The sequence below is a fragment of the Phytophthora infestans genome, genomic scaffold (assembly GCF_000142945.1).
Source record: "Phytophthora infestans T30-4 supercont1.35 genomic scaffold, whole genome shotgun sequence".
NCBI classification, from domain to species: Eukaryota; Oomycota; class Peronosporomycetes; order Peronosporales; family Peronosporaceae; genus Phytophthora; species Phytophthora infestans.
In genome coordinates, this window is record NW_003303724.1 from 829218 (window position 1) to 844530 (window position 15313).

Genomic DNA, 15313 nt, shown 5'->3' on the forward strand with positions numbered 1-15313 from the left:
TTGAATTTTATGCCTCTCTAAGCCGTCATACTTCTTCATCTCGTTTACATACGTGGATATTGGCGCCTTATACACTTTAGCAATGACCTGTTTGCTGAAGACAACCTGAGTAGCATAATATGCTGTTATACCTGATAGAGGACGTCCACGGGTCATTTCAGGTAGGAAAGGTTTAGCTGAAAATTTATTACAGTTTTTAGCACCAATGATGATCCCTGAAAACATACGCTAAGGATAAAGACCGACAAAAGACTTGACATCGCACTAAGTTGCGGTTCTCCCTGTCAGTCACATGGCGATGTGGATGTACTGGTGTAAGAGGAGTCGATGGTAGGATACGTCACAATTTGCTTGCAAGTGCCAGCAGCATGTTCTCTTGCCACCTCCATCGGACTCATGGTCCTTCCTTTCTGCAGGCACAATCCGCAAAAAGAGACTTTGCGTTGTTCGAGCTCGAGGTCGGAGCCGACAAAGGTCAGTTTCCGCTGAATCCTGCACGTGCGACACAAGAACCCTGAGCACAACTTGCACGTATTGCCCTCGCTCTTGCTGTAGTCGCCTCTCCGGAGCTTGGAGATGGGTGTCGTGCACGTGACACAGATACTTGGGCAAGTTGGAGTCCCCAGCTCCTTAGCCATAGCATAGCGCTTCGCCAACATCCAGATCATCTTCTTCATCTTACCGCAGTGTGCGTACTTAAGCGTCGTGAGGTAACTGGTAGCGATACTTGGCATCACAAAGGCCTTAATCATGTCACCACCCGGGTCTACGATGCCCGACCCGTACATTTCAATCGTATCGGGGCCAGCTTGACGGAAGATACAGCACACTGTGATGTTGGCACGGATCCGACCAGGTAGCATCTTGGTCTGTGGGAAGTTGACCGAGTGGAAGATCATGACACCGACACGTTCACCAGTGGACAGTCGAACGATCTTTGTGCACTCAAGGTAAACGTAGTCGCGGTTCTTGACGAGCGAGGTCGACGCGAACGGGAGATCGAGCTCCATCCACTTCACAGACGTCGACTTGAAAGGTTCTTCGACTGTTGGTGTGTCAAGGGAAGCCAGTACAGCGCCCCCGCTCATATCCTCGACGTATGAAGCTTTGATCCGCATCGACTCGAGCGTTGGGTTGACGGCTCCGAACATGCAGTCGTCTACAGTGCCCCACGTGATACCAGTCATCAGGAATTCTGGGTGGTCGGTCTTAGCACCGTCTGTGGTAGTCCGGATCATCGGGTGTCGTTCCAGATACACGCGGGTGTCGTCCTTGCTTTTGATGACTTTCCACTTCTTCTGGTCGACTCTTGGACCACTGTCACTGATGAACCGTTCGTACTTCTCGACATTCTGATCAATGACGTTGTAGCCGAAGTCCACGAGACCGGCCTTATCGGCACTCGAAAGCGAGAGCTCATCGAATGGGTTGACGACGAAGCGGTCCTTGCCCATATTTTATCGAGGGGCGTAGTGGAAACGTAGGTACTACGGAGACTGTCCGTGTAGTTGCTGTAGGCCAGAAAAATGAAGAATGGTACTGAAAAGAAGCGCGGTAATGTCTGTTTTAAGGTAAGGTATCCAGAGTAGGAGCTTATTCAAGGCAAACTCATCTTCTGGGCTCTCGTCACATTATGCTTTCGTGTGGTTTATTTTGGTAAGTAAAAAAGAAAGGAGATGGGCTCTTTATTTTACCGATTACTGAACGTGTCGATTACTTTTCAATTTAGAAATCACGGACCGAGCAAACGTCAATTAGAAATACCAGAAATGTTACAGAGTCAGCGCGTCTGTAAGAAGTTTTCGCGTCACCAAAGTGACACTGCAACGTGGCAGCCAAGACTCAAAGACTGCAAGTGCCTGGAAATGCAGCAAACGAGTGGTTACGCGAGCATTAAAAGTGACGAAGATATATTCATACCTGCCCCACTTCTACTATCCAGAGAAGAGTAGCTGCAATATTAACCTGAGCGCCTCATACGTGTGATTCTGCCAGGAGAACGCTAAAATCACATGAAGAAGCTGCTAATAAAATACAAGACGGGTAAAAATGCGAGGCTGAAATAATTTAGAAAGACTCGGTACCTTGTGCCGTAGTGCTCCGGAGTTTGCAAGATCCACCAGCAACTTTGACACGTCACCAGATGTCACGCGGTAGTGTGAGACGCAGGTAATACAACCTTGGGTTGTAGCCGTAGGACTTGAGTTGTAGGCGGTAAAACTGAGAATGAGATTAAGAATGAAGTTAAAGGAACGAGAGCTACTTGGTGTCGTCCTGCTCTAGCCTAGGAAACCATATGAGAAGCATCTCGGCTTTGACTTGTAGAGACGGCTTGGCAGAGCCACGAGTTGCTGGCTGTCCAATTGGACAGCCAGCGTGTGCTCACGTTGAATGCCAAGGTTACTAGCCGTTCGCCGCCGCTACGCGGAGGAGTGGCATGGTTTGTTGGAGATGAGGGGCCCCGAAAATTAAGTGCTTCTTCGTGTCGCGTGTTTTATGGGCGTCGTTCAACCTAATACGTCGTGGCTTCTTGTAGTCAACCACTTAACTGTCCGTAATCTCATGTGGCTTTGTACAATATCGTGGTTTGATACGTTTCCGTTACCCCGTACTACAGGCTGAATGTCGTGTTCTTCAATGGCCTGTGCTCTTCCGTGTTCTTCTTGGTTTCGTGGTTCTCTGTTCACCCGTGGTCCACGCTGTTTGTGGATATGCGCTCTCTTTTGAGCTCATGCACTTTAGTACGGCCTCTTTCGTGGCTCCTAACTATTCCCTGTTCTCAAACATTTACGCGGGCTGTACCGCTTTCGTGATACATAGGCATTCGTGGCCGTTGGCCTCCCATCACCGGTACTCTAACCAAAGGGTGCTATTCCGTGCTTTGGTGCCTCCATGCAGTCGTGTGGTTCCGTCGCCCGTGCATCGTGATCTCCTGATGAAGTGTCATCGACCGCGGTATCACGCTATCGGGCAATCGCGGTGTGGTTATGCTGTCTATGGTATTGTGCACGTGTAGTGCATCTGCGTTGTCCGTGTTATCGTGCTCTACGATGCCATCGTGCTCCACTGTGTGTAATCGTGGTCATACCAAGCCCACCCCCTGTGCATTTGGTAGGCGGTCCGCAGTCCGTGCAATCGTGTTATCATGTACTGCTGTCCTCCGTGGCTCGGTAAGCTCAGGTTCTACACTGGTATGGTGCTCCGTGACTCGGTGATTTCGTGTGGCAGCGTGTTCTCCGATACTTTAGTGGATAACTCAGCGTCCATGCTGTCGTGTTATCTCTGGTGTCGGGGATGGGCTGTCGTCTGTGTTATCGTTAGCTACCGTAGTGTCGCGCTCCGTGGATCGGTGAGCTCAGTTTCTACGTAGGCATCGTGCTCCCAAGACTGGTGATTTCTGATTTTCCGTATCTGGCTTACTGTGGGCTCAGGTTTGGTCGGCTGACTGTGCTCCATGTTTACCCGTGGTGTTGCTGGAGAATTGTTTCTGTGCATTCTCACCGGTACGTGTTCTACCGTGGCTTCGAACGTGCGTGCTCTTCCGTGGCCCGTGCTTTTCAGCATGCTGGGGTGTGTATGTATTTAGTTCCCTTCCGTGGTCCGTACGCTCCCGTCATATTCTTGTCCCTCTGTCCTTTTCATAGCTGCGTGCACTTCCGCCTTTCACGCTACGCATAAAACTTCGTGGTTTGCATCGGCTAAGAATTCTATCGTCGTCCATGGCCTAACGTGCTTCGTGTTGCTCTTCTATCTCGTCGTCTACATAGTGTGGGTCGGTGTTCTTTCGTGTTTCGTGTTCTTGCTGAGTCACGTGCCTCCGCGCTAGCTGAATCACAAACGCTGTTCCCATTTTGTTTGATGTACACAACGTATATTGTTGGAAAGTTCACACAATATCTTATGGTCGCACACTACGCGCGCAAATACAAAGGAAGATGATACTGTTTCCCGGGGGCAGTGCTGGGTGCAAGGCACAATAATCTTTTTTTAAGTATTCACATTTTTATTAATAGTAATAAAAGAATGATTTATTATCGAACGCTGAGGTGACGCCGTCGAGTCCCTTGCACCTTGGCGTCTCCGTACATCACTCGACCGTCGCTTTAATTATGTGTACTACTACTACTAATACTGCAAGAAAAATATGATAGATAAATATTTAGAATAGTACTACTCAAAACTGTTTTGTAAGTTTTATTATTAGAAAAGTACTACGAGGCCTAAAATATCATTCTAAAACCAATAAGTACTAGCCGTTCGCCGCCGCTACGCGGCGGAGTGGCATGGTTTGTTGGAGATCAGGTGGCCGCAAATCTAAGTGTTTTTTGATGTCGCGACTTTGTGAGCGTCGTTCACCTCAGTAGGTCTTGGCTTCGAGTACTTAACCACTTACCATTCCGTAGTCTCATGTTTACTTGTATAATATCGTGGTTTGGTACGCTCTCGTTACCCCGTACTACAGGTTGGATGTCATGTTCTACAGTGGCCGGCGCTCTTCCGTGATCTTCCTGGCTTCGTGGCTCCCTGCTCACCCGTGACCCACGCTGCTTAGTGATTATCCTGGATTTGTGGACTCATTCTCTCACACGGCTTAGTGGTTGTGTGCTAGCTCCTTTGGTCTCATGCGCTCCCGTAGTACGACCCTCTTCCGTGGCTGCTAGATATTCCGTGCTTTCAAGGGTTTACGTGGATTCCACAGGCTTCGTGTCCATAATCATTCATGGTCGCGTTCCATTTCTGGTACCCTCGCCAATGGGTGATCTCCCAAAGTTTTCTGTCACATGTGTGCCGCGCACCCCTGTGGTGGCTCCATCTACCGCGTTATCGCGCTATCGTGCAATCGCAATGTGGTTATGCTGTCTATGCAATCGTGATCGCATAGTATAAATGTTTTGCCAATGTTATCGCGTTCTACGATGGTTCCGTGTCCGCGGTGTGCAATCGTGGTCTCCCGAAGCGATTTTATGGCTGGTCGACCGTCCGGGTAAACGTGTTTTAATGAAGTATCTTCCTCAGTGGCCCGGCGATCTCAGGTTCTACAGTGCTATCGTGCTCAGTGGCTCGGTGATTTCCCGTGGCTGCTTGTTCTCCCATGTTTTAGTGGTTGTCCCACTGTCCATGCTATCGCTTGGTGTCGCGGTTGGTCTGTCGTCCAGGCTTTCGCTATCTACAGTAGTATCGCGCTCCCCAGTGAGCTCCGGTTCTACCCTGGTATCGTGTTTCAATACTCGACAACCTCCCGTTAATGGTCTGTTGGGGCTTCATGTTTGGTCCGTCGACCGTACTCCGTGCTCTACCGTGGTGTTATGGGAAAATTGCTGTTCGTGCACTCTTACCGTTACGTGTTCTACCGTGGTTTCGAGCGTGCGTGCTTTTCCGTAGCCGTGCTTTTCAGCATGCCGGGGTGTCTATATATAGTTCCCTTCTCTGGCCCGTACGCTCCCGTCATATTCTTGTCCTTCTGTCCTCATCATGGCTGTGTGCTCTTCCGTCCTTCACGCTACTTATAATACTTCGTGGTTTGCATCGGCTAAGAATTCTATCGTCGTCCATGGCCTAACGTGCTTCGTGTTGCTCTTCTATTCCATCATCTACATAGTGTGGGTCGGTGCTCTTTCGTGTTTCGCGCTCTTGCTGATTCACGTGCCTCTGCGCTAGCTGAATCACAAACGCTGTTCCCATTTTGTTTGATGTACACAACGTATATTGTTGGAAAGTTCACACAATATCTTATGGTCGCACACTACGCGCGCAAATACAAAGGAAGATGATACTGTTTCCCGGGGGCAGTGCTGGGTGCAAGGCACAATAATCTTTTTTTAAGTATTCACATTTTTATTAATAGAAATAAAAGAATGATTTATTATTGAACGCTGATAAAATAATTATGTGTACTACTACTACTAATACTGCAAGAAAAATATGATAGATTAATATTTAGAATAGTACTACTCAAAACTGTTTTGTAAGTTTTATTATTAGAAAAGTACTACGAGGCCTAAAATATCATTCTAAAACCAATAAGTACTAAAGTTTGGCTTGAAGGCGAAATATGAGTCCCGATAGGCTACATTTTTTTTCAACAGCTCCTACGACGATATAGTACGTGCGTGGCGCCTTTTAATTATGCTAACTAACGCGTACACAGGCGGCGCCCTTCGAGTGAGGTGGCGGTCCACAGTTGAAAATGGGGCAAAATGAAATTTGAGCGGTGCATTTAAGTCCGATGTGTTGACCACATACAGTGTGTACAAAACATAATGCCGATTATAGCCAATGGGGGCCGCCTTCGCTGCGCTCGGCAGCTTTTTAGCCAATCGATGCCGCCTTCGCTGCGCTCGGCAGCCAGTAGAACGCGCGTATTAGCGTGAGGATTATTAACCCTAGCCCGTTACGGACGGACGTACGGACAAACACACGTCAGACTTCACTAGATGGGGTAGACTAGCCGTTCGCCGCCGCTACGCGGCGGAGGTGGTAGGTTTTAGTCCAAGGGGAAATGGGCTCCCGCCTTCGCTACGCTCCGGCGAAAACATGTTTTATGTAAACGTGATGTATTAAATGCATATGAAATTGAACATTCCTACTCCGAACCAAAGATCTGCCTGTAGACAATGTTTTGGGTGTAGACCCCATCCTCCTCCTCCAGCTTTGGGTACTCGACCAGCGCCTTGAATCTTGATCTTGAAGTAACTCGCAACATCGCAACGTACAGCTGTCCATGGGAAAAGCAAGGCGTAGCAAGATACAGCTCCAAGTGCCGCACCGTTTGCTCTTGCGCCTTGTTAATGGTCGTCGCAAAGGCTGGTTGGACAGGAAACTGCTTGCGTCTTAAGTGAAAAGGAAAGCTCCGAATGTCTCCGTCACTGATGAAAACAATGCGGGGAATCAACACATGTTGCCCTTGTCGCTCATCTGTCATGATTGTGGCGAGAATGACATGTGGCTTCGAAGCCGTGTTCCGTTGCACAGCCCTAGATCTGGATTCAGGTTCCGCATCATCATGATAGGCATTCCTACCTTGAGGGTCAGCTTGTGGGGCGGCATTCCACTGATATTCATCGAGTGGAGTACCTCCTGCTCGAAGAAATTGCCATCACCGTCGTCTTGTACAGAATCGGAAGACATGTATTCCCGCGCCTGTCCAGTTAATCGATCGGTCACCGCTTCATTGATGCGGTGCACGATTGCGTTCGTGGTCGTGAGGATCGTACGGTTAGCGAAATACTCATCGGTAGCAACTTCGGGGTTGCTAATCTCGCCATACATCTCGTCGATGATCCGATCCATGCCTCTTGGAATAACACCAGGACCAATTTCCTCGTCCTCATCCTCAGGCACAGGTGGATTCTCAATCAGCATATCGCGCGGGATCTTCATGTAATCGCTTCCTAGGGAAGGAGTTACATCATGCCTTCCCTCCCCGGCTTGCAGCAGAAACTCGGAGAACGCAGCCATTTCCTCAGCAGTGTCTGCAGTATCAGCAGTGCGCACTCGCATGTTTTCCGTGAGACGGAACGTCTGGAATTGGGGCCACAGCCTAGACGACTTGAGGCAAGCGTCAATTGTCTCGACGGGCGTTCCATTCTTTACGACCGGGAGAATTTGGCGGAAATCTCCCGAAAGTACAAACACTTTCCCGCCAAAAGGCTCGGTATCGTTATCAAGTATGTCCCGTAGTGTTCTGTCTACTGCCTCGAATGCGTGGCGATGGGCCATAGGTGCTTCGTCCCAAATAATCAAACTTGCATGCTTGATCAGCTCCTGAATATGGGAGTTCTTCCTGATACCGCACGTCGAGCTCTCGTTTAATTTCAATGGGATCTTAAATGTAGAATGAGCTGTCCTACCTCCCATAAGTAAGAGCGAGGCAATGCCGCTAGACGCCACAACGATGGCGACTTTCCCCGAGAGTCTGACTTTGGCCAGTATGTTTCGAAGCAGTGTAGATTTTCCAGTACCACCCGGGCCATCGACAAAAAATAGTTTCTTGCCTTCCTCCGGGCATTCAACCGCTTCAACAATCTGGTCGTAAAGCACTCGCTGTCCTTCGTTCAGCTGGTCTTCTGTATTTACAATCGCCTCCAAAGCTGACGCATCGTATCCAGTGAGCTCACGTCAAAGTAAGCCGTTTTGGCGAAGCGATTCACGAATCAATGTTGGGAACGAACCCAACTGAGGAAGCTCGTCGAAGTCTCCTACCGCATACCCGTTCGCTTCAAGTAGTTCTTGAATGCTCATCAGCGTTTCAAATTCGATCAACGCCGTCCATCAAAGCCTGATGTTTGCGTGCGAAGTCTTGGGAAAGATCCGCGAAGAACCGATCCCATAGAACACCAACATTTGCTGGAGCTGAATACACCAGAATGGTGACGAAGAGCTGGCGTAGTTGATATGGCATTTGGAACTCAGCCGCTTTCCTCAAACACGAAACCCACTCATTGTCATTCTCCAAGTAGCCAGCCTCCCGCGCCGCAATTTGAAAGGCGGGGCAGACAATCCCGTTAACCGTTCTCAAGTCTTCAAACGACGTTGGACCTCTACGCTGACAGAGCAGTAGCCGAAGATAGAACCGCTCCATGTCTCGAGGAGACACATGAATCATGCGACCAACCGCAGCTTGATACTGTTTCCTGCGAGCCCACCTTTTCGGTTGCCCTTTCTCCGGCGCTTTCCAGCAGAACTCTTTAGGGATGTCCTGATACAACATCGTTCTGGCAATATGATTCTCGGGCACTTCACTCGCACACAACTCAAAGAATCTGGTCAGCATCGTGTGACTACCACGTTCCAAAACCGCCTCCGGGTTTTCCGTTTCGCGGAAGCAAACCGTCTGCCCTGACTCGAGATGAACCGTCAGCTGTGTCACCGCATGGGTTTTCCCCTGAATCGTGAAATCGAGCAGGCGCATGCAAGCTTCCACCGGAGAAATGTACCGGGCGCTCAAGAAACGTAGAATCTCATTTGGTTCTCGACGCGCACTCTGCTGCCCTCCTCGGACTTCTTCCACAGTGAGTATAGCCATGTCGGGTCCTTTGTACACATACTTGTACAGGTATTTAGCCGCAGTTATATCCGTGCACACTTCGACATTGATGTGGCAGTTGTACGGGTTGTACGGTACAACCCACTGGTTGATCGTAGCATTGTCGTATTCTCTGCCTTTGAACTTTAGAACACCTTGTTGCCGTCGACGTCGTCTGTAGACTGGATATCCATTGGCATTGGCTTGTGTAGCTTCTGCTAAGGGCTTCGGATATCCTTTGGTGCAGTTGCCGTCCTTCATACACGCGCAGGAAGGGTTTGCAGGCCCGCTTGGACCATGGAGCATGCATGACATGACCGTCTCATACAGCTGAGGGTTTGTATCCTTATCTGGGATCTCAGCGCATACCATCTTGTCTACGATCTCGCGGGTTCGAAGTTTGGCTTCGTCAGCCAAAATAATCAGTACGTGAGCGTGGGGGAGGCCTCGTTTTTGAAACTCGACAACGTAAATCCGCGCGCGCACTCGCCCCAGAACGCCTTGGTTTAAATCGTCAAGCGTCGCTTGTAGTTTCTGCTGCCACACGCGAGCCACGATGTCTGGTCGATCTTGAGCTGTCTGGATCTCGGAAGGTATTGCTTCAAGAATCTCGTCCCATTTGGGGTTGCACGTTTGCGTCAGGAAGACGTCGGGCCGTCCATACTCCCGAACAATTGCCATCGAATCTTGATACGACTTGTACATGGACCGCGGGCTACCCAGGTGTGAAGCCGGTAGTATGATACGTTTGCCAACCTGGTTAAGAAAGTGGTTAGATCGTCCTCTGCCGCCTCCGTCCCGGTCTGGGTGCACCAATCTGTTCTGGGCCCGGTCATATTCCGACAGCAGTACTTCTCCTTCCGCCAGAGCCAAAGTACCTTCGTTGAGCAAAGCGTCTTGAGCACCCCTGTATTGATCGGCGCGTAGTGTTTTCTGATTGTCGGCCACCCAGCGAAGCTGTTCTTGCTCACATTTTGCACGCTGATCTACACACCACTGCTGAAATAGACGCCCACCTTGGTGGAGAGCGGGCTGATCATCCGCTTTCTGGTGGAGGCGGAACGCGACGTGTTCACGAAGCGACATCGCCTTCTTGTTTCAATACTCAGCTCCATTCGCGAACTCGTCTGTGTAGGTCCAGCCCTTCTCTCCATATGGAAGGAGAAGCGGGTATTAGAGTGGATCGTAATCGACGTGAGTCTCGTATAAACGTATCAGTCTTTGATCGCGTGTAAAGAGTAGCAGATCCCGAGGCTGAGCCAGGTTGCCATCCTCAATGAGAGTCGCAGCCACTTCAGACACAGTGGGGCGGTTATGTGTCCACGGTCGCGAGGAGTTGTCATGCAGACGGAACACCAAGTCTACTGGAGCCTCCGTGTTGTGTTGGGGCACTTGCTGCCCAAAGTGGAGGAGCCGTTGCGCTAATGGGTTGTGCTCGGCCATCATTTTCTCGATGTCTAGTAGTGCAACACGATCCAGATCCGCGAATATACCAAGCCGTCGCTCCGCGCGGCGTTGCATGTCTGGATCCACAATGTAGATCTGCGCAAACTTCGGAGATACCCGTGCGCCTGTCCGACGGTCTATGTGGGGAAGGAGGGACCCTAGGTAGTGCCCCATAGCCCCTTGAATGCGATATGTGTACACCCCGTGTGTACCTGCAACGCTCTCGTCTTGATGCACATTTTGAAACGATCGGTTTGAGCACGAAGCACCAATCGACGTAAAAGCAACAGCTTGGTTGTAGGCACGGATTTGACGGCGGAACTCGGGATTTCCGTACAGCTGAAGCAGCTTGGGTGGCGCGGGGTGCAGTGGAGGTAGCTTTACCCTGCCTGCCAGACAGCATGATATCGCAGACTCGCCAGGCCACTTCCAAGCATTGCAGATCGGACAAACGGCTGTAGCCGGAAGCTTGTGCCGGCCGCTCACCACGTCGTCACCCGTTATCATGGACGCATCGAAGTCTTCGAGGGATATAAGAGCGTGCCCATGTCGGATGCATTGGCGTCGAGTGCGCACCCGCTCGTGTTCTTGCTGGCGTTCTGCCGCTGTCTGGCGAGAACGTCGATTCGCTTCCTGTTGACGATGTAGCTCCCGGTCGGCTTTTCGTTCATGTTCAGACTGCTCCGCTCTGTGCGTGGCGTGCTGCTCCCTGTTAGTAGCCCAAAGTGCGGAGAGATCGTTTTCTTCAGCAACTGTCGATTGACAGCGCGAGACAGAGTATTGATCTCTCGTACGCAGTCGCGGTCTTGTTGGCTCAAACCAGCACGTCTTTCTTGTAGTTGGGCTCTCTCTTGCTCGCGTCGTTCGTTAAGTTGCTGTCCGCGGAATTGAGCTCTACGGCCGCGCTTGCGTTCAGCGTCTTTCTTTCGAGCACGGTCACGCTGAGAGAGTGACATATATGCTCGTCTCGTGCAAGCTCTCTCTGCATCGCTGGTACGTTCAAGTTCTTTCTAAGACAATGTTCTGTCAGCTCGGCTTTCGCGAGCTCGTTGCGCAGCTGACACTGAAATCGCTTCTTGAACAGGAGCTGGGGGTATTAAAAGCACTGCCAATGACGCCACCTCGGTAGCTCCCGCTTGATACGCTGCCTCCATCTGGGCCGCAAAGCGGCGCTGATGTGCCGCAGGATCGGACTCTTCCGTCTTCTCCTCCTGCTCTTCAGTATGATAAGCTGGAACTTCCGTCGCTTCTGTGACTTCGGTCTCGTCTTGGTGCACGCTGAGGGCCTTCAGCTCTTTGTTCAAGTCGTATCGTTTCTTCCTGCGCTTGGTCTGACGTCGTTTTCGTGCATCCTTTTCGTCTTGCATGGGTGTCGCGTTGGTGCGTTCGTTCTCGCGCAGGGCCTCCTCGAGTTCCTTGCGCGTCCTCTTTCGCTTACTCCGAACCATAGTTCTGCGAACACGAAAACGTGACGCGTTAGACAATGTCTAAGTACATCGCACGTAGCAGTAGGTTTTCATAGAGTAGTGTGTTGAAATTTGCGTACTACCCGGGATTGCTTGCTCCCATCAAGGTTATCTCCGATCACTTATCCCACAGTCACGGGCCGTGAGGCCCGGAGCGGTTTTAGTTTGCAAATTGTGCAGTCGAATCTTCAGGGTTGGGCCCCCGGATAGTACTGTAGCTTGAGGTGCGATATCCTTTTGCCAAAAAGGCGGCCGTTAATTGCAAAGGCTGGTTTTTGATAGGCTATTACAGCCCCCATCCCATCTGTCGGTTAAAAGAGGCCATTTACGGTACTCCTCCTGACCAACTGCACGCACGCAATGTGCGTGCCCATCAATAACCATTAACGACCGGCTCAACTGGTTCGCTGTCGGGTTTGCGGTCAATGGACCAGGTGCCAAATGTGCTCTCGCGCAGAGTGGGCGGTGGGATAAAGCCCCAAGAACCCAGAGGGCTCTAGAGCTTAATCCCCATAGCACGGCTACCTACTTGCAGGATAAAATCCCGCAAGTTATAAGCTACCCCCTAAGCAGCCCCAGGAACCTCGGACTATCTGTGTATGTGTGTCTTGCTGGCTACTAATGTAAACTAACATGCATACACGCAGCGTACCTTGAGTAACGTGGCGTTCCGCTGCTTCCGTTTTGAAAATGGTGAAATTTGAACTGTATATTTTAAGTACGATGTGTAGCCCACATACAATGTGTGCACCACATAATGCGATTTTAGCGAATCGAGGCCGCGTATAAGCGTTACATTTTAGAACCCTAGCCCGTTACGGACGGACGTACGGACAGACACACGTCAGACTCCACTAGGGGGGTAAGACTAGCGCTCTGGGCGCCCGCTCCGCGGACGCTAGGGCATGGTTGATTGGTGTAGAGAGGGTTGACCTCCTCCGCTGCGCTGCGGTGAGCTCAAAAACCCTTACTCAAAGCAAAACTACATTTAGTATATAAAATACTGTGCTCAAGTTATGTTGCGTTGCAACAAACGATGTACACAATATCCTTAGTGTTTACGTGTTCTACATCACCAATTGCCTGTCAGCCTACCTCTTGTATTATTTGAAGTCATTTTTGACAGCTTCACTTATAAAAGGTATGCGTGACGACTGGCTGTTACAAATAGATACCCGCGTGATGGATGGCTATTGTTGAGCATCATGGTACAGGTACACGTGACAGTAAACTATTGCGAAGATGAAGTATTCGCCGTTACCACCGGGGCTATAAGTCATCTGCATGATGAACACTGTATTTCCCTAAAATATTTTGTCTTAATTCTCGGCTGAGCGCTTCGCTCCTGAAATGCCACACTTTCAGGTGCGCTTCATTGCAAAGTTACTTTCGGTTATTTAGAAGGTGGATCAGTATTATTGGTGCGCCAAACCTCAGCATGAGAAGATCCCAGATAAGTTTAGTGCTAGTAAATACGACGACCGAAGTGTATTGGGATACAACGACATCGGGTGAATTGAGTGACGTGTACTATTTGTCTAGCCGAGAGGTATTCTATACCATATAGCTGATTGCGACGGTCGGTTAGAGCGAGTTTTGTCTGTCTCTGCATGCATATTATTGTTTAGAGCCGCTAGTATCTGCCGAGGGTCACAGAATATACCAATTTCGCCTCTCCATATGCCTCGCTGAGCTCTTCATAGTATCATGATATCATTGAAGGGCCTGTACGTGATGTTCGCTGACTCGTATCAATTAATCAGATTGTAATTAATAATAAATTTATTCTCATAACCCTTCTATGATAGGATGAACGCCATTGACTTACTTACCGACTTATTTGCATAGCTAATGATTATCAGAGATCCGTATATCCTTTCCGAGTGACATTGACTGGCTCCGATATGTATGGCGAGCATACGAAGCCACTTGGCTGTAGGCATATTATCAGATCGTAGTGATACGTAGACTTGTATCAAATAGTAGCCCGTGTACGTTACATAAAGTACTTTCGCTGTCTACTTTTCAGTTCGGCGTGCTATTTGATGTGTCAGTGCATAGCTCATTTCGCAAGGTCGCAAATGAGTGTATATGCTATGCCCTCGGGATAGCCAAAACCTATGCATAGGGTCACTGTCGCTTTCACGGTACATTTGCGTCGTCGTGCTGGCTTACTGTGCTTACGCTTCTGATGTATCAGTCTATATGACCAAGCAGGTTACTTACTGGGCTCAGGCCATACTGCAGTGCAGCGATACTGGCAAGCTGGCCGCGCGTCTGTCAACTGTATTCAGCGCAGTATCTATGCGCGCGGCGGGTACACCTTATAGCCACCCGCGACTGAACCGAGTTCTTATCTCGACCATTATGGACAGGGCACTAAAGTATAGCACTGCGTACAGACAGTTCAGCTTACCACACCCACCGGCATGGTTTGCACTACCGCACACGTGCTCGTATCTATGTAGACAGCAAGTTAATCGTCGTGTGTAGTGCTCACTCGATACTGTAGTCTCAATTTGTGAGCGCACATTAATGCAACGTACGCTGTGAGCGCTGATGGCACAGATATCATGGTTTGCATGTATCCAAGTGAGCGAGTGTACATTCGATCTATTGTAACGAGCAAGCAGATAGGGACGGTCAGCTTGCAAGGGTTCACAGGAGATACCATGCGCTAATTATTATATGAAACGCGCTACCCTCTATAGGTGCGTCAACACTATTGGCAGCGCCATAGTCAGTTTACCGTATGTGCGTCTCCAAGCCTCGTACCGTCAGCCAGTATACAAATTACAAAAATAGGTAGGAAAATGGGGGCCTAAAAGGGTATATATTCCAATTACTTGCTCTTCTGCTGCTTCTTTTACTCGATGTACTTGACATTTCGAGCGGTCAGCTTGCGAAGGCGGCTGCGCCTCTTTTTTTCTTGGGGTACCAGTCAGGACCCATCGCCTTCTTGACGCTCGCCAGGCTTTCCTGGCGGCGCACTTCGGCCGACTCAGGTGGTGGGGGCTTTTCCTTCCAGAGCTCAACCGCTTTTGGGCCGTTCTCGCAGGCAATACAGCGCCGCACGATATCCCGCCCGCTGATTGTACGGAGCGTGTAGCCGTACTACAGCTTCCCGCAACCGACGCAGCGCGCCCGGGCAGCCGTCGAAGATCGCTGTGGGTTCAGCAGAAGCGGGTCAATCTTCGCCTCGCATTGCTTACACGTAGGACCCACCTTTTTGCAAACTGTGAGTAAGCTAGCAACATATATTGTTCTAACCAATTACTTGCGTCCAAATATTAGCCAATAGCACGGTACTGTAAGGCAGGCATTTATTATAGGCAAAATACTAAAATGTTTTAAAATATTACTATTTGGTTTGCTA

General features: G+C 49.8%; 1 protein-coding gene across 1 annotated transcript; it reads right to left on the bottom strand.

The window, feature by feature from the left end:
• Positions 1-284: 284 nt before the first annotated feature.
• Positions 285-1454, bottom strand: PITG_15271 (uncharacterized protein; the record flags this gene model as incomplete). The annotated part of the gene is made up of 1 exon (XM_002898672.1): positions 285-1454. One exon carries the CDS (start codon positions 1452-1454, stop codon positions 285-287), a length of 1170 nt encoding a protein of 389 aa, XP_002898718.1.
• Positions 1455-15313: the final 13859 nt, after the last annotated feature.